The sequence below is a fragment of the Penicillium solitum genome (assembly GCF_028829755.1).
Source record: "Penicillium solitum strain IBT 25940 chromosome Unknown utg000001l_segment0_segment0, whole genome shotgun sequence".
Taxonomy (NCBI): domain Eukaryota; kingdom Fungi; phylum Ascomycota; class Eurotiomycetes; order Eurotiales; family Aspergillaceae; genus Penicillium; species Penicillium solitum.
Window position 1 is genome coordinate 1,977,752 of NW_027072121.1, and position 16,585 is coordinate 1,994,336.

Sequence of the window (16,585 nt, forward strand, 5' to 3'; positions counted from 1 at the left end):
TATATACTCTCTATGGTGTGTATTAAGTATTTATCACATTCAACGCCTTTGCGCTGCACGATCTAGGTATTTCAATCCCATGTGTTGAATCCCATTGGGGAGCCTTCATGCCAACGCAAGAGAAACGCCTATCCCAAAATATCAAAGGTCCAGGAATGTTGAACCCCCTACCCAACAAGCCATGTCTCATGCGAATGCGTTTCAGGAAACAAAGAAAATCATATGTCTAGGCCTTCGTCTTGGACTGGTGCAGCATCCAAGTGAGCAGGTCGACCTTGGTAACGATGGCCAATGGCTTCATCGCACCACTTGCATCCTTCTCGGTCACAACCGCAGCGCTGTTCCACTCGAAGAAGCGGTTCAGGACACTGAGAGGGGTATCCATGGTGATTTCGATAAAGCCACGACTCCGGGTCCGGGGCTTGAGGGAGTCTATACCCTTGGACAGATCACGGGGATCGGTGACCACCTCGGAAATCTTTGAGAAGTCAAACATGACCTCGGAGACGGGGCTCTGGCCCGAGGCCCGGCCGTGCGTCAGTCGGCTGAGAACGTTGCCCAGCGTAACGAGACCAACGAGCTTGCGCCCAGAGGGGGCAAGGACGGGGAGCTGGTCAAAGCCTCGGTCGCGCATGACCTCGATGGCAGTCTCGCAAGGGGAGTTGGCTGTCACGGTAGTGATGGGCTTCAAGCGCAAGGCGCTAACCTTGGCATTGGCCAGAGCGTTAGCCTCGGGTGCCTGGGTTTGAGTTGTCGATGCAACGGCGGGAAGCGATGGGAGCAGATCGTTGGCTGCGAGCCAGTCGTCATCGGCGAACTTGAATCGGTTAGCTTGATAGCGAAATGAATGGGAGGAAAAAAAGATTTGATCCTACCTTGGAAAGGTAACTTCTGATGCTGTCAGGAAGAATCACAACGACGACGTCGTCCTTGGAGAACTTTTTGGCCTCGTTAGCCTTGACTAGAGCCGCAATGGCACTACCACTGCTACCGCCGACCAGCAAACCCTCCTCGGCGATCAGACGCCGGGAGTACTTGAAAGACTCCTTATCTTCAGTCTTGATCCATTGGGTCACGGCATCTTGGTCCAAAACCTCGGGGATGAAATCATATCCAATACCCTCGACTTTGTAAGGCTCATTGGCACGAGATTCATTGAGGGAAGGAGGCAGAGCGAGAATGGAACCAAAGGGATCGGCGGCGATCACGTTGATATCGGGGTTGTGCTTCCGCAAACCACGGGCAAGACCGGTGATCGTACCACCGGTTCCAGCACCCGCGACAATAGCACTGATCTTGCCATTGGTCTGGGTCCAGATCTCCTCGGCAGTGCCAAGCTCGTGTGCCAAGGGGTTGTTTGGGTTCTCATACTGATCCAAGATGTGGGCGTTGGGCAATTCCTTCTCAAGACGTCTGGCCACGCCGATATGCGATTCGGGCGAGTCAAAGGCGGCTTCGTTGGGGGTTCGGATGATAGTGGCATTCAAGGCACGCAGAACAGCGACTTTCTCGGCGGACATCTTCTCCGGAAGAGTGATGATGGTCTTGTAGCCTGAGTAGAGAATAATAGACCAAATTAGGACGGATCGGACAAGGAAAGCTTCGACAATAAAAACATACCCTTGACGGCACCAACCAGTGCCAGACCAATACCACTGAAACTCGATTAGCGTCTGCGCCCATGCCATGACCGCTCGAATCGAAAGGGCAGCAGAAAAGAACCTACGTGTTGCCACTGGTGGGCTCAATAAGAGTATCACCAGGCTTGATGCGACCGGATCGCTCAGCCTCTTCGATCATGCGCAGGGCAATGCGATCCTTAACACTGCCACCGGCATTGAAGTACTCCAACTTGGCGTAGACGGTAGCATCGATTCCTAGAGAGCGGGGCAGATGGTTCAATCGAACAAGGGGTGTGTTGCCGATCTGCTGGGTGATAGTGTCCAAGGTGACCGGCGGGATACCGGGGGTAGTGGTAGAAGCCATGATGTGTGTGAGTGAGGGAGTGTAAAAGAAGGGAAGGTGACAATTGTAAGTCGAAGATTTCGCCATCGACTTTTGCGCCCCGCCCGATGGTAACCGGACGTGTGATCAGGTGGGCCCATGGACTTTCTGTTTACTATTTTTTTTGTTATGACAAATGTTATAAGTGTTATAAGTGTTATAGGTTTATATTTTATATGATAGTATGATAGTATGATATATACCAGTGTGAGAATAGGGTAAGTAATCTACCTGTAGCTTATGTAACGTTGATAGTAAAACTATAACCTTGGAACCCTAGGTAGTATATATAGATCAGAACTATTCTATATTGAAAAAAAAAGTGTACGGAGTACATTGGAGTACAATTCTAGTTGCTGAACTATTATACGGAATATACTATATGGAGTACTTTCACGACTTGGCCTTCGGCTAAATACTACTATTCCCACTTCCTACTAACTCCTAACTCCTGGCTAGTTAACACTTAACACTGGCTAACCTTAAGAATTAGGGTGATACCCACCGATGCTTGATTGGTCATATTTGACGATTAAGCTCAAGCTCTTCCATTCTCTCTTGTAGACTGTACGGAGTACTCCGTCCTTGACCTTTTAAGGGGTCTCTAAAGCCAAGGCCGTGGCTGTGCAGGAAATGATTCCCCACAGCTCGATAGGCGTTTCATCCTCTGAAGGAATACGAATAGTACACAGATATTTTGGACGAGAGGCCGATTTTAGAAGTCGAGCATGGCAATATCACAAACATATACCTATATATCTATATATCTATATATATTATATTATATACATATTCTTTCTATCTCTTCTTCTTCAGCCCAACCCGACACGGGACGATGATCACGGGAAAAGCATCATGGAGAACCTGCGCCAAGAACCCCTGGCTGTTCAGATTGAAACGTTCGAGGGCTGATTGGCTCTGTTAAATGCCAGCGCATCCCACTGTTTTGATTTGGCCTCCTTTATATTGTGTATTGCGGCCCAGACGATGTATGGTCTTTTGTAGTCCCCTAGCTCTCTTTTCTTTTTTCTTTTTGCTTTTTGCTTTTGCTTTTTGATTTCTTCTTGTCTCCTGCGTCTTTTCTTCTAGCATTTATCGAGGTTCCATTTTTAATTGGATTTTTGATCTCACAGTCTAGTACCTTGCGTGTACTTTTTCCAATCCCTCCGATCTACACGGAGTAGTTATCGGTTTATATATATATATATATATACATATATATAAAGAAAATGGGCTCAATCCGGTCGACCCATTCACAAAACGCTGAGCTCCGTCTCCGTGGGAGTGACCAGTCGAAGACGGTCCAGGAGAAGCGCTCGCAGAACTCGATATTACCCACCAACTCCACCACTTCTAAACGAGCATGGGCCTTATTTCGAGTGGACACAGCTGGAGAAAGCGGTCGAAGTGGAATTCACCCATGGCATCTCCTCAAGGTATGCTTTAGGAGTGTCTGCACGCTTTCCATGGTGGTGAATATCCTCTGGCCATTTGTTCCCGCCGCAATCGCCATTTATTTTGCCCGACCCGATCTTCACGTCTGGATCTTCAGTCTCAATTATATTGCCATGGTGCCCTCGGCAAACGTGCTCGGCTTTGCCGGCGGAGAGCTAGCCAAAAAGTTGCCAAAGATGATAGGTATCGTCGTGGAAACAACTTTGGGCGCCGTGGTGGAACTCGTGCTGTTTATGGTGTTGTTGTATAACCATGGCCGGACCGAACACTCGGATCTGATTCCTGTCATCCAGGCCGCTATTCTCGGCTCCATCATGGCAAATCTCCTGCTTTGCCTGGGAATGTGTTTCTTTGTCGGCGGTATCAAGCGTCATGAGCAAACCTTCCACGAAGCCATCAGTGAAGTTGGTACTGGGTTGCTCCTTGTCGCAGGGTTCGGTCTGCTGATTCCAAGTGCGTTCTACTCCGCGCTGCGTGGAAGCGTCAACGACCATTTCACTCTGGCGCAATTGAACGAATATGCCTTGACGATTAGCCGTGCCACTTCGGTGATCCTTCTCGTAGCATTTTTGACGTGAGTGGCCTAGGCTCTTGCTTATAGTTTTAACCACTGACACCTCTGCGATAGATATCTTTTCTTCAACCTGCACAGCCACAACTCCATTTTCGATGAGATTCTAGAGAAAGACGAACACCACGATGAAGATCGACACGAAGAAGCTGCGAGGGCAAAGCTCACCATGACAGAATGCTTCGTTGTCATCGCTATTTCCCTGACCTGCGTCTGCATGTCCGCAGTCTTCCTAGTCCAAGAAATCGAGTACATCGTGGAGCGCGGCGTCTCGGACAATTTCCTCGGTCTGATTCTGGTCCCTCTGGTGGAAAAGGCCGCCGAGCACCTCACGGCCATCGATGAAGCCTGGGACAACCAGATCAACTTCGCACTCTTCCACTGCCTAGCCCCTTCAATCCAGACAGCACTGCTGAACGCACCACTCACCGTCATTGTTGGTTGGGGTATGGACAAGGATATGAGCTTGAATTTCGAGATCTTCATGGTTGTCCTCTTAGTGCTCTCGATCCTGGTCGTTGGGAATTTCTTGCGTGATGGCAAGTCCAATTACCTTGAAGGTGCTCTTTGTGTGCTAGTTTACTTCATCATCGCTGTTTGCACTTGGTATTATCCCCCAGTGCACATGGCCTCAACGAACCAGTCTTGACCGTTGGGTGTTTCTTTTTAAGCGTGTTCGATTCGCGAATATAGTGCATACTGTATATCACTCATGGTTGGTGTTGTGGGGATTTTGATTTGGGGGGGGATTGGACTAAAGCTCCATAGATGGTCAGAGTAAATAACTGTCTGAACATCAGGCAGCACCTAGCTAGTCAGATAAGGCCACATAATGTAATATGACCTCATATGAGACAAAAACGCAGTATATGATCTGACTGACTGTTATTTCAGGGCAGTCTGAGGGCGTAAGGCTTCGTTCATCAACATCTGCGCATCAACACGCAGCTCGAAGTCGGCCAGGAAACAAAAGCTGATCTCGAGTTTTGACAATTCCTGCTCACTGACTCCACCGACCTTCGCAATCCGGCTATGCGGATAGCTTAGATCCTCTAGAGCCTTTGAAGCAACCCAAACACCAGCAAGCACAAGCCTGTGCATATTCTTGGGCAAAATTCTTAACACATTCTCGACCAGAGCCATCTTAGATATATACACGCTAGCCGCGAGATAGACTGCCGTAGACATAGGACAGTACCTATGCAAACGAAGCAGATACTCGTTCAATGGGATCGGCGGCACCTTCTTTGACAGAAACTTCTTCGCCAAGATGGCCATTTGGATCGCCTCTTCTGTCGCCCTTGCAGGGTCAACGGGATCATCCGAGTCCTTAACATGTAACCCGACAGTATTTACCTCGAGCTCGTCCTCAGCAGGGGTATTATAATCCAGAGGCGCGGAGCCATTCGCATGCAGCTCATCGGTGCCGACAGGTTTCTGCGCAAAGTAAGCGCCTAGCCGGTCGATATTTAAACAAAGCAAGTGCAATGCAACCTCGGGCGAAATATCAAACACGGCGGCGGGGGTCTGCGACGAATCAGGATCGTCGGGCTGATGACCGTCAATACTATCCAGCGGCGAGCCGAGTTTCAGCATGGTTGGCGCGGGGTTTGCGTTTTGGTTGGAATCTGTGTCTTGGGACACGGACATGGTTGTGGTTTGTGTTACGGCGGTGGCCATGATGTGGGCGCGTGTGTATTATTTTCACTGCCACGCGCAGGCGCGGGCTTGGTAGGTTGCGAGTAGAGCGCACCTGGACCTTGGGGTGAATGGTGGCTCCCCGGCTGGGTATCTCATTTTCCAACGAGTGGTTCCTGGCCTCTGTTGGGACTTGGGCTCTCTTTGTGGCGCGGATCTCGAGTTCGATTAACCGGGGGGGGGGGGGATGGAGGAGGAATTGAAGCGAGATATGACCTCGTATAGTGGGGGTGAGAGTGGTGAGAGTGGTGAGAGTGGTGAGAGTGGTGAGAGTGGTGAGAGTGGTGAGAGTGGTGAGAGTGGTGAGAGTGGTGAGTGGGTTGAGTTGTTTTGGGAGTTCTATATGGAATGAGAGCCTGATCGTTAATTCCAAAAGATTAAACTCACCTTGAAATCTAAGATATCTGCGAATATAAATTGAATGGAATATTGAATTAAATCGATTCAGAACAAATCAACAAATCAAGTCAGGAAATAAGGAGAATAGCGACGAGGCAGAAAGGGGAGATAAGCAAATCGCCACATGTGACCTTAACCTTGGACTGTTGAACTATAAAAAAGTACACAAAGTACTCGATCGAATCGAGATCATAACCATTTCCCTCAAATCAGAAAACAAAACAGAAACAACCCAAAACTCCTGTATATTCAACCCAACTCTATACAAAAAAATCTCAAAGACGCCCGATCCCGGCACAAGACTCCCATACCAATCCTGGTAGGCTCTCGATGATGACACGAGTCGTATGCACCATGATCGGTCAGAGTAGAGACGCGACAGCTCCATTACAGTCAGGCCAACTGAATTGTTATGTTCAACGCCCGAGGCGTCTCTGGTCTGGCCGACACCTGCGCATACCACTCGTGTTATCGTCGAAAGCCTGCCAGGATTGGTATGGGAGTCTTACGCTGGGGTTAGGAGGGGGGAAATCAAAATGTTCAGTCCGGCTTAAGCCCGTAGTCTGCTGGAAAGTGGGAGGACGCCCCCAACAACCAGGGAAGCGGTTTTATCCAATATCCGCGAATGCCTCGACATGCTAGGTCACCGGCGAAGCTATAGACGCGAGCAACTCAATGCAGTTGGAGCAACCAACATGCTCGGTTCTAGAACCACATGGATGGCGCTCGTCCGCGTTGTCTAAGGGAGCGCCGACCTGAGCCCGACATTTCATGCAATCCATGGTGGATGACCTTCGGTTCTCTGGTTTCGTACCGAATATCAGTAGGGGTTGAGTCCCGGGTATTCTGGGACCGGAGGCCTCGCGAGGAATACTGCGGATATCTGAATTCAGGTTCGTATCCTCGCGAGGGCCTCTGTGTCGGGTATCTAATTTCGCACTCGTAACGGGAGTCATCGAACCGAACTTTTTTGTGTGTTCTGTTGTACCGAGGCTGTCGTGTCTCTAATTTGACTGACAATCGCATATTCGAATCATATCTCCTTCCGGCAAAATTAGAGGCCATTTCATAGTCCGGGGGATCAACCACAAAGAGCCTGGAAGGCGGTTCATGGGTTGGCGGTGCATACCGGGAACTGAAGTCGCGAACAGGTTCTGACCTGTAAACCGAATAGGAAGGTTGGTACCTCATATCTGTCGAGTATAGGTATGTGCGTTGCCGTGTTCTCTGTCTTCTATTAATTTCTTCTCGATACTCGATGAAACCTGAAGATAACTCGAGGGCAACGGAGTGATAATAAATGGTCCTTGAACAATGCATCTGGAAACAAAGATACCCTTGAAACAAGGGAGTTGTTGGAGGGAAAATAGAGAAATAAAGAAATAAAGAAAAATAGAAATGGGACTCGACGAACTTCGTTCATTACGGCACGGGCGAATTGACAGGCACAGCATGCGTAAGACATGTGGACAATGGCAAAGCAGGTGATGTCTTTCAAAGAGTAAAGATAGAGAAGAGTATTGGTATATTTGACTCGAAACAAAAGAAGATTTGACAAAGCAAAGTCGGATATAGATTGAAAACAAAGAACTTGATGAGATATCGACTTAATTTTATTATATTCGACCATTCGACAATCACCTTGCAGAGAGGAGACCTATAATGAAGTTATTAAATTAAATATTGATATTCGATAGTATCGCTCTCTCTCTCTCTCCAAAAAAGAATAATACAAACCTGAGGTCACCAGGGCGCAGTTCAACGAGTCAGCGGGTTTGAAGACTAGTTGCCTGGTGACAAAGCCCTACGGTCAACTTCTTTTATCACACCAGGAATGCGAAGTTGGAGTTTCATCCTCCGAAAAGAGATCATATCACTTCTTGATATAGTGTGACTAGCAAGGTGCTCTCGAGCGAGGCGCAACCTGACGAGGCACGTGGAGCGTCAAGATACAACGCGACCTGTTATTGTCCATAGCGTAACCAACACCAACTTTTTCGGAGAATAGTGTCCCATGCCCTATACAATGCCTGGCATCACTGCCTAAAATATTCACTGCGCAACATTATTCAGGAGCAAGTCATCCAGGCACTGCCCAGGTGGTGAAGGAATCCTTCAGCCACCGCCAAGCGTCAAATCAGAGGCCAAGCCACTTTGGCGCTAAAACAACCAACGGCGATTAAGAGCCAACCATTGACATCTTCGACTGTGAGATCAGACGGGATTTCATGCATGAATGCGCAGATTCATAAAGACAATAGAACCGTGAAGAAAAGAAAGGGGGAGAAAGAAAGAAAGAAAGAAAGAAAGAAAGAGAGGGGGCTTGGGCAGCAAAGCTTCGCCACGATTCCTATGTCCACCTCTCAATTAACCTATCTTGATTGCCATCACGCTGGTGGAGAACATCCAAATTGAGCTTGTGGACCCCATTTTGAAGACTGGTGAGTTCTTTCTCGAGGCCCGAGAGCGCGGATTCCTCCGAAGGATCGCGTAGTGATGTTTCATAGTGAGAGTTGGCATGCAATGAGCAACGAAGAAGCTGGGATGCATTATCCAACGGTGCCAAAGAAGTCACCAGAGGAGCGTCTACCGCTATACTGAGGCCGTGAAGTGTTTCGGAAATGTGATATCGCTTCTCATGGAGGTCACTAACCCCTCCATTCTCGCGTGGGTGGAGGATTGATTCCGGTGGTACACCAACACCCCTCAAAAGTCTTTCGAGTGATGGTTGGGCAGCTGCAGGCTCAGTGGGCGTGCGGGTGGCGAGAAGGAGGCCTGGCTGTAACGATCGGCGACGCAGAGACTCTCGTCGGGATGATGGCTGTGTGACGAGTTCGCTGCCTGCTTCGGATTGATATAACGCGGCTAGCTGTTCTAATAGTTCCGAGGACGACTCCCGGACCCCGAGTTGGTTTGTGAGCTCTTGCTTTGACAAAGTCATCTCGATCAACATGTCGAGTGCCTGGAAGTATGAATTAGTTCATTGCTGATCAATTCCAGTGCCGAGGTAGAGCCTCATACCTGTTCTAGTTTCTCGTGCGACGCCACTCGCAGCTGGTCGTGCTCGTTCTGGAGTTCACGGAGGATAGGCTCGTGGAACTGCTGCCTGGTCGACATTTCTGCCAAGATTTCGATCTCCGGATACAGCGATTCTAGTTCTTCCTCGAGGGCAGTGCTCGTTGCCCCGTCCATGGCATGGGAATTTGAGCCGCCTGCATGAATTGTTTCCAGATATACTCGATCGAGACGATAGTGTATTTCCTCCGCCACGTAGTCTGACAGCATCGCACTAAGATGGTTCGTACGTTTGACCGTAGATGCATCATTCCCACGATACTTGATACTGGACATGAGCGTTTCCAGACTTGCAAGCGCCTTGTCGTCCTGCTTTAAGCGGGTAGACAGAGAAGCAAGTATTCTCTTGCTTTCCGCGCCCGACTTGTCCGTCGCGGTTTTAAAATCGGCCTCCAACTCATCAGCAAGCTCAATTGCCTAAATCGAGTTCGGATCAGCAACACGCGACGTTGTATTGTGACGGACGTGTCCCTACCGCCATTGTAGTATTTTGCCTCCCCGCTTCATGTTTCTTTTGCAGCCGAGCGATATCCCGGCTCCGCTGCTGCTCCACATTATTTTCCAGACCCAATTGCTTATTGAGGCTTGCACATTGGAACTTCAAAGTCTCGGTCTGTTTCTGAATTGTTGTCGTTGAGGCTTCAAGGGACTCGATCGCATTGCGGAGTTCGTCTTCGAGGATAGGCCGCGTTGCGCCGAGGTCTGGGTTGCTGAGAATGGGTTGAAGAGCGCCGGAGTTTTCAAGCTTGAGGTATCTGTCTCGGATTAGTGATGTCTTGTAATTGGGGGGTACAAATGAAACGTACAACGCGAGTTCATCTTTTGATAGCAAGGTGTCCGGGCGGAGATGCTCGGACGCCCATTGCGCATTCCTGTCATCCTCAAATGCCGACTCAATCACCTCCCGCTTGGCGGGGATATCTCGAGCCTTGAGAACTGATATGAGCTTGTCGGTCAAAGTGTGTTCCATTGTTGTCTTTGAGGGGGTTGTGATGCGGAGACCTGATAAACAAGGAGCTCCGAGAGTGGAGCTCCCACTTCTCTCAGTCCTTTGTTGATCGCTCTCCTGGGTACAGAGAATATTTTTAGTTTCTCATTGGAGAAGAAACATCATTATTGTAATATCTATTCTTATATCAATACTCTGGTTTGGACATAATTTGTCTATATTATGAACGACTTTCAGGAGAAGCTATAAAAAATATATTAATCAAGTATACCAAGCCCCAAGCTTCTTTGAACAAATTCTTTATACCAGTCCATTAAAGGGATAAACCGAGTGACATGACCTCGAAAGAACCTCTAATTGTTCATTTGGGGCTATTATATATATCTTTCAGCCTTTGTTTATCCATAGACAAAGAGCATTTCATTTCAGAAGCCAACGAAGGTTGAATGCTTGAGGATAAAGGGTTCATCCCCCCCAGAGTATTGAATAGTACATCGCCATCGACTCAAGCCATATATCCAAATATATTTATTCGGACTCCTACATTAATTATCACTATGAACGCGACAACTATGCAGGCCTCGCGAGAATTTTTCAACGACTCACGAAATGATTTCGTCGTATACATCCAGGAACTGTGTTCCGGGAATATCTCAGGTCAGGATGTCGCTACAATCCAAACTGAGCTTCGTCGTATAGCCAACACACTCTCTGGGTGGACGGAACACTCAGATCATCCTAACGAGCTGACTTGCAGCTGTTTTTCAGACCGGTGCTGCAGCCTTTCAGATATTATTATAGAAGTCACCAAGCTGGTCACTATCAAGGACGGGCAGCTCCCTCTCACAGTTTTGAAGATGCTCAATATGCTATCTATGCAGATAGGACGACTCACTCTTGACGGCTATCGCGAAGAGGATGAGTATGCGAGGAGCTTTGATCGCATGGCCAAGGATGAAGATCGTAGATGGCAGATTGGGTCCCAGGGACCAGATGACGGTAGAGCTGCACTTCTTTTGGGCTTTTGGACTCGTATGAATCGCTTCCCGAAGCCAGGTCCCAATTGCACGTCCGAGTGCGTGAGTGCGCACGCCGGTAATGCTTGATTTGGGGTTCTAACTTGTTTCTAGGTCAATTATATACATAAGAGCAGAATATGAAGGAATCCAAGTAAGAAAAGAGTTGTAGACAGGCTAAGTGTAAGGTATATAAAAAGATATATGAAGATCGGCAGATCAACTGAGAATAGAGGCCGAGAGAATGCGGCTGCCTGTGGCTGAGTAATCCAAAAAAGGAGCCCTGGAGCAACAGGATGTTAGAATTGGAATTAGAGAATTAAATACGGAGTACTCCGTAGAATAGATTAAGTTGTTTCAACTTCACTACAACGTCCAAAATACAGAGTACAGGCTACAAAATCCAAGGCACAGCATAAGGGTACCTGCCGACGCGTGTCGATTAGCGTCTCCGCAAATCCGAGTCCGCCTTTTTAACCTTCCAACCTTCTGGACTCTGTTTACCCATTTACCATTTACCTCTAACCATCTTTTACACCTTCTGAGCTGCGCTTCCTAAAAAAAAACCAATTCAAACTCAGTGGATGCGCCGGTGACGGAACCGCGATGTTCCTTTAGACTACCGTACCAAAACAGTTCAGTCCTTGAATCGAGCCTCCTTTCCAGCCCCCGAGTGGAATTCGATACATATTCAACAGCAGACAACCCCCAAATGTCTACAAAAACATCTCCAGAGTCCTGGGGCCCCAGCCCGGGCCAGACCTCCGGTTCCACCTCCGCCCCGAATGGCAACGGGACACCCACTCCTCCAAACGATGTGGAGATGAAGAGCTTGCGCCCTGATCCCCCCAAAGGCTCAATTCCTCTGGGGGAGGATATTATGCAGTTGGCTCGGATGGGGGAAATTGGCACTATGCAGAAACTGTTCACGGCTAAAAAGTTCACCGCGAACCACCGCGATGAGGAGGGGATTACACCGCTGCATGTTTGTTACAGCCCAGCGCAACGTACAACAGGGATCTGTTCACTGACCACCTTATCTCTTTCTAGTGGGCGGCAATCAACAATCAGTATGCGATGTGTAGATTCCTGATCGACTCCGGGGCCGACGTCAATGCTAAAGGAGGAGAATCGGTGGCAACACCAGCCATGTGGGCTGCCCAACGGTGCCATTATTATATTGTGAACCTCCTACTCCAGAATGGAGGAGATCCTCTCTTGACGGACGTCCAAGGATACAACATCCTACACCTCGCGACCATCGATGGCAACGCTTTCCTAGTCGTGCTGCTTCTACACCAGGAGATCCCTGTGGACGTTGTGGACCAACAAGGGCACACTGGACTGATGTGGGCTGCGTACAAGGGGTATCCTGCATGTGTGGATTTGTTCCTGCGATGGGGAGCCAATGCAAATGCCGTGGACGAAGGTGGCTTGACACCGCTTCATTGGGCGCTGGTCAAGGGCTCGATGCCCTGTGTCCTGAAGTTGCTTGAATACGGCACCGACCGTTTCGCAAAGACCCGCGATGGAAAATCACCTGCAACTGTGGCGCAGGAGATGAACACCCTGCGGGTTTGGTACCGCTCGCTCAACGAGCGTGGCTTTGAACCTGATGGCACTCAGAAAGTGGTGCCTCTGGGCCTTTCAAGCTTCGTACGTAACAAGAGCATCATGGCCAAGTTTTTCTTCCTCTGGCCTTTCTTGATGATCCTGGTTACCATCTGGATGCTCAGTAACCTGGCGATTTTCGTCGCTGTGCCCCTTGTGTTGGTGACACTCTTCGGGATGCAGTATGTTGCACAGCAATTTGCGAACAAGGGGCCTATGGAATATCGCGTTCTGCAGAAAACACCGTATCTAGCTGGTGTCTTTGCAGGCACGTTGTTCTGGGTTGGCTTCCGCTATGCTTTCAAGGTGCTGCCAGCAACCTACTCATCGTCGCCGATCCTGAACATCTTGTTTGCGGTCTTCTTCTGCTTGACTGCTTATTTCTACATTTTTTCCATGGTCCAGGACCCGGGTTATGTGCCGAAAGTGGGCAGCAGAAATCAACAGAGAGAGATTGTTAAGGAACTATTCGAGCAGTGGAGGTTTGACGAAGAGAACTTTTGCATCCCCTGTATGACAAGAAAGCCCCTCCGGAGCAGGCACTGTCGGCGTTGTGGGCGCTGTGTTGCGAAACATGATCAGTATGTGTGTCTTGATAAATTTCTATTGATCTGACCACTAATTCTTGAATAGTCATTGCCCGTGGATTGATAACTGTGTTGGAGCGAACAATCTCCGCCATTTTGTTCTTTATATAGTCTCCCTCGAAGTTGGCATCATTCTGTTTGTGCAACTGACTATTGCCTGTGAGTTCTTCGTGGTGAGGGAAAATACTACCTAGGATCGGTCAACTAACATGGTACAGATATCAATTCTCTACCCGCTCCCACCAATGCTACCTGCAATGTTATTAACGACACACTGTGTGACTACGCCTCTCGCGACCCCTTCACGCTGATTCTTAATGTGTGGATCACCCTCCAGCTGGTCTGGGTCACGATGCTGTGCGCCGTCCAGCTCGTCCAGATCTCTCGCAACCAGACAACCTACGAGAACATGCGAGGCCACCACGTCGACCGGTCCTACCCAAGCTCCCAAGCCTTTGCATCGGCCATGACCGCCGGAACCACGTCAATGGAAGCTGCTGGTCTTTCGGCTTCCGGACAAGGACCCAACCCGGCCCTCGGCGGCCCTCCCCCACACCGACGGAAAAATGGCTGCATCCAACAATGGTCATCTCTCCTCGGAATCGACGCTTTTTGGACCACCGCCAAGGATGGTCTCCGCGATGGACCCCAGGCGGCTCGCCCCCGCAACCCCTTCTCCCGCGGTGTTGTCACCAACTGCCGCGACTTTTGGTGTGACCCGGCTCCACTCTTTGGTAAGCGCCAGACTGGGGCGGCGATGCTCGGCGGCGAGGTGATCAACTATCATGATATGTACGAAACCCCAATGCGCATGCACACCAGCAACCGGTCCAACGAGGGACCTGGCTACCGCAGCGTTGCCGGCGAGGATCCCGAACGCATGGTGTAAGCTGATCTGAGATCCGAGCGCGTTTGCATTTGTTTTTTGATTCCAGATTCTGCATTGATATCCTTGTACTCTGTGTTTTATTATGCAAATCAGCGCGGTGTTGCATTATTGGGGGCACGTGGTACGAGCAAATGTTTGCATTTTTGCATTTAGAACGGATCCTGTACAGTTGACGTCAGACATTAATGATTTCTTTTACTATATACTATTATGGGAGATGACTTGGCTTTTAAGCAACAGGAAGAGACTATCCGGTATACATGGTAACTTGTTTAATAGCGTCCCAGGTTCTCAACCTCGACCCTCCCCGCAAATTCCCATTCCCATCAGATAAGATAGATCGTCTCTTGGCCCTGCAGTGACCCTGCAGCTAAGTACCAAACGCATTGCATAAAGGCCGAGTTTCGGATCTTCTCTCAGGGTTTCTGGAAAGATACCTACCTGGGAAGGGCAGTGCTATCCCGTCCGAACGGGCCGATTGGTGCGTCCAACTGGGTCTAGGTCCAGGTACATATGATGTGTATTGACCGGTTTACACTTTACATTACGCATTACAGTGTGAAACGTACCTGCATGGGAGCTCTGAAGGTGCATATGCCAGCGCACACTAGGTGGCAAGGTACTTCTGTAGCTTACGATCCTCGCACCCTGGCACCGGGGATAGCGGCAGTAGTGAATCCGGATGTGCAACCTTGGCTGCATGGTTGCAGCCTTTCAGGGACGAGGAATGTTTGACGTCCGAAGGGTCCAGTGTGGCCTGATGTTTCTTGATGGTCCTGAACTGTCTAATAATGTAGCGGTCAACGATTAACTACATATGTACGGAGTACTCCGTACAATAGGTTGGTTTCTTGGCTGGTTACACTAGGTACTGTGTCCTTTTTACTGTGCTAGGGCAATCACCTCCCTAACCTTGCCTAGATAGATACAGAATAGGCAATCGATGCCATGTTATTATACGGTATAGGGTCCATTCAACGGCTTTCAATGATGGAGCCCGAAACACGTCCGAATCACATAAGCCCAATCTGAAACCTACCTCGGTACGGAGACGAACGACAGGACTAGGGGGGGGGGAGACATCAAATAGTAGTTTCCACCCTGGAGACATCCGATATCGCCGAAGAGAGAGCCGAAACCTAGTGGGAAATTGGGGAAGATCTAATCTCTCGGGTACCGGCCTAGTCCATGGGACCTAGACAAACACGAGGCATATGCATGGATGTTATGGGGTCTTTTTGAGAAGAATACGGCATCTATTATGTAAATCAGAACAAGTTAGGAACGCTAATTTCTTCAGGGAAAAGGGGTACAGGATCTACATTTGCTATAATTATATTTTATATATTTTTATATTGTTATACGGATGCATATGGAAGCGCGGTTTCCGATTAAAAAGAATAGAATAAATTTACAATTACCACCTCATAACAGTGCGTATGCAGGCTCCATCTCGGTAAAGACTCGACTAGGCAGGTGATGGAGCTTTAGAAAGCCACTTTGACTTAGTGCGGAATTGGCGACACTCATGAATTGTACATTGTACATTCCCAGGTTTTCTATTGTAGGAAGAGAAGAGAAGTTACGGTCAGGCCCAATTCAATTCAATTCTTTCTTTTTAAAAAAAATTATTTTCTAAAAAAATAAGACATCTAGTAATATAAATACCAAAAGAAAAGAAGAAAAAAAAAAAAAAAAAGAAATGTTCAGCCAAGTTTTCGATCAGATAAAAATTTCAAGTTATCTGATCCATGCAGGACCCACTTGCCTTTATCTGATTTGATGTGATTATTCACCTTTTCAACTCGGGGATTCGTGTCTATTTCTTGATTTCATGTCAAAAGAAAGAAATGAAAAATGTCAGAGAGGCAAAGACCTATCTATAATAATATAACCTATCATTAGCAGTAGAAATACCATCTTGGATTGGGATCGGCATCGATCAGCGCCAGCTTGACGAGTTTCGCGCGGTTTTATGGATTTCAGTTTTCCCAGCTTGTCCCGCAATTGCCAAGAAAAAAAAAACATAATTCTTTTTGATGAAAAGCTGTTTTTACCGTACAACTTCCGATCGGAACGGCGTACGCCGATTCTACTCCACACGCTTCGGTACTTGTTACCTGCCTAGGATGTTACAGGGACCCTAAGTGCCTGAAGATCGGGTAGGCCCGATCGGTTTGTATTCATGGATTTGGAAGAATGAAATTGAAGAAAGAAAAAAAAAAGAAAAGCTCATCATTAACGCGAAAGAAAAAGAAGAATCTAAATACACAGGATGTCTAAATGTTTCACCCAGAACAGCAAAGGGAACCCAGAATAGCAAAGGGAGGG

The 16,585-nt window shown here is 48.4% G+C and overlaps 6 protein-coding genes across 6 annotated transcripts; 3 read left to right on the top strand and 3 right to left on the bottom strand.

Moving 5' to 3' along the window:
• Positions 1 to 3: 3 nt before the first annotated feature.
• On the bottom strand, positions 4 to 2,011 carry N7455_000770 (cystathionine beta-synthase CYS4). Its single transcript, XM_040960632.2, has 4 exons — positions 1,727 to 2,011; positions 1,621 to 1,655; positions 876 to 1,552; positions 4 to 817 (listed from the first exon to the last, which is right to left on the bottom strand). Exons 1-4 carry the CDS (start codon positions 1,984 to 1,986, stop codon positions 227 to 229), a joined length of 1,563 nt encoding a protein of 520 aa, XP_040808899.2. The 5' UTR covers positions 1,987 to 2,011; the 3' UTR covers positions 4 to 226.
• Positions 2,012 to 3,233: 1,222 nt separating this feature from the next.
• On the top strand, positions 3,234 to 4,679 carry N7455_000771 (hydrogen/calcium exchanger domain-containing protein; the record flags this gene model as incomplete). Its single annotated transcript, XM_040960626.2, has 2 exons — positions 3,234 to 4,033; positions 4,088 to 4,679. The coding sequence occupies 2 exons, from the start codon at positions 3,234 to 3,236 to the stop codon at positions 4,677 to 4,679; spliced, it is 1,392 nt and encodes a 463-aa protein (XP_040808885.2).
• Positions 4,680 to 4,915: 236 nt separating this feature from the next.
• On the bottom strand, positions 4,916 to 5,710 carry N7455_000772 (putative cyclin-dependent protein kinase complex component; the record flags this gene model as incomplete). The annotated part of the gene is made up of 1 exon (XM_040960642.2): positions 4,916 to 5,710. One exon carries the CDS (start codon positions 5,708 to 5,710, stop codon positions 4,916 to 4,918), a length of 795 nt encoding a protein of 264 aa, XP_040808889.2.
• A 2,767-nt stretch (positions 5,711 to 8,477) lies between these two features.
• N7455_000773 (uncharacterized protein) lies at positions 8,478 to 10,172 on the bottom strand (the record flags this gene model as incomplete). Its single annotated transcript, XM_040960639.2, has 4 exons — positions 8,478 to 9,089; positions 9,149 to 9,619; positions 9,678 to 9,957; positions 10,009 to 10,172. The coding sequence occupies 4 exons, from the start codon at positions 10,170 to 10,172 to the stop codon at positions 8,478 to 8,480; spliced, it is 1,527 nt and encodes a 508-aa protein (XP_040808904.2).
• Positions 10,173 to 10,708: 536 nt separating this feature from the next.
• Positions 10,709 to 11,257, top strand: N7455_000774 (uncharacterized protein; the record flags this gene model as incomplete). Its single annotated transcript, XM_040960665.2, has 1 exon — positions 10,709 to 11,257. One exon carries the CDS (start codon positions 10,709 to 10,711, stop codon positions 11,255 to 11,257), a length of 549 nt encoding a protein of 182 aa, XP_040808915.2.
• A 414-nt stretch (positions 11,258 to 11,671) lies between these two features.
• On the top strand, positions 11,672 to 14,495 carry N7455_000775 (uncharacterized protein). The gene is made up of 4 exons (XM_040960636.2): positions 11,672 to 12,152; positions 12,218 to 13,359; positions 13,412 to 13,524; positions 13,584 to 14,495. Exons 1-4 carry the CDS (start codon positions 11,880 to 11,882, stop codon positions 14,252 to 14,254), a joined length of 2,199 nt encoding a protein of 732 aa, XP_040808897.2. The 5' UTR covers positions 11,672 to 11,879; the 3' UTR covers positions 14,255 to 14,495.
• The last annotated feature ends 2,090 nt before the right edge of the window (positions 14,496 to 16,585 follow it).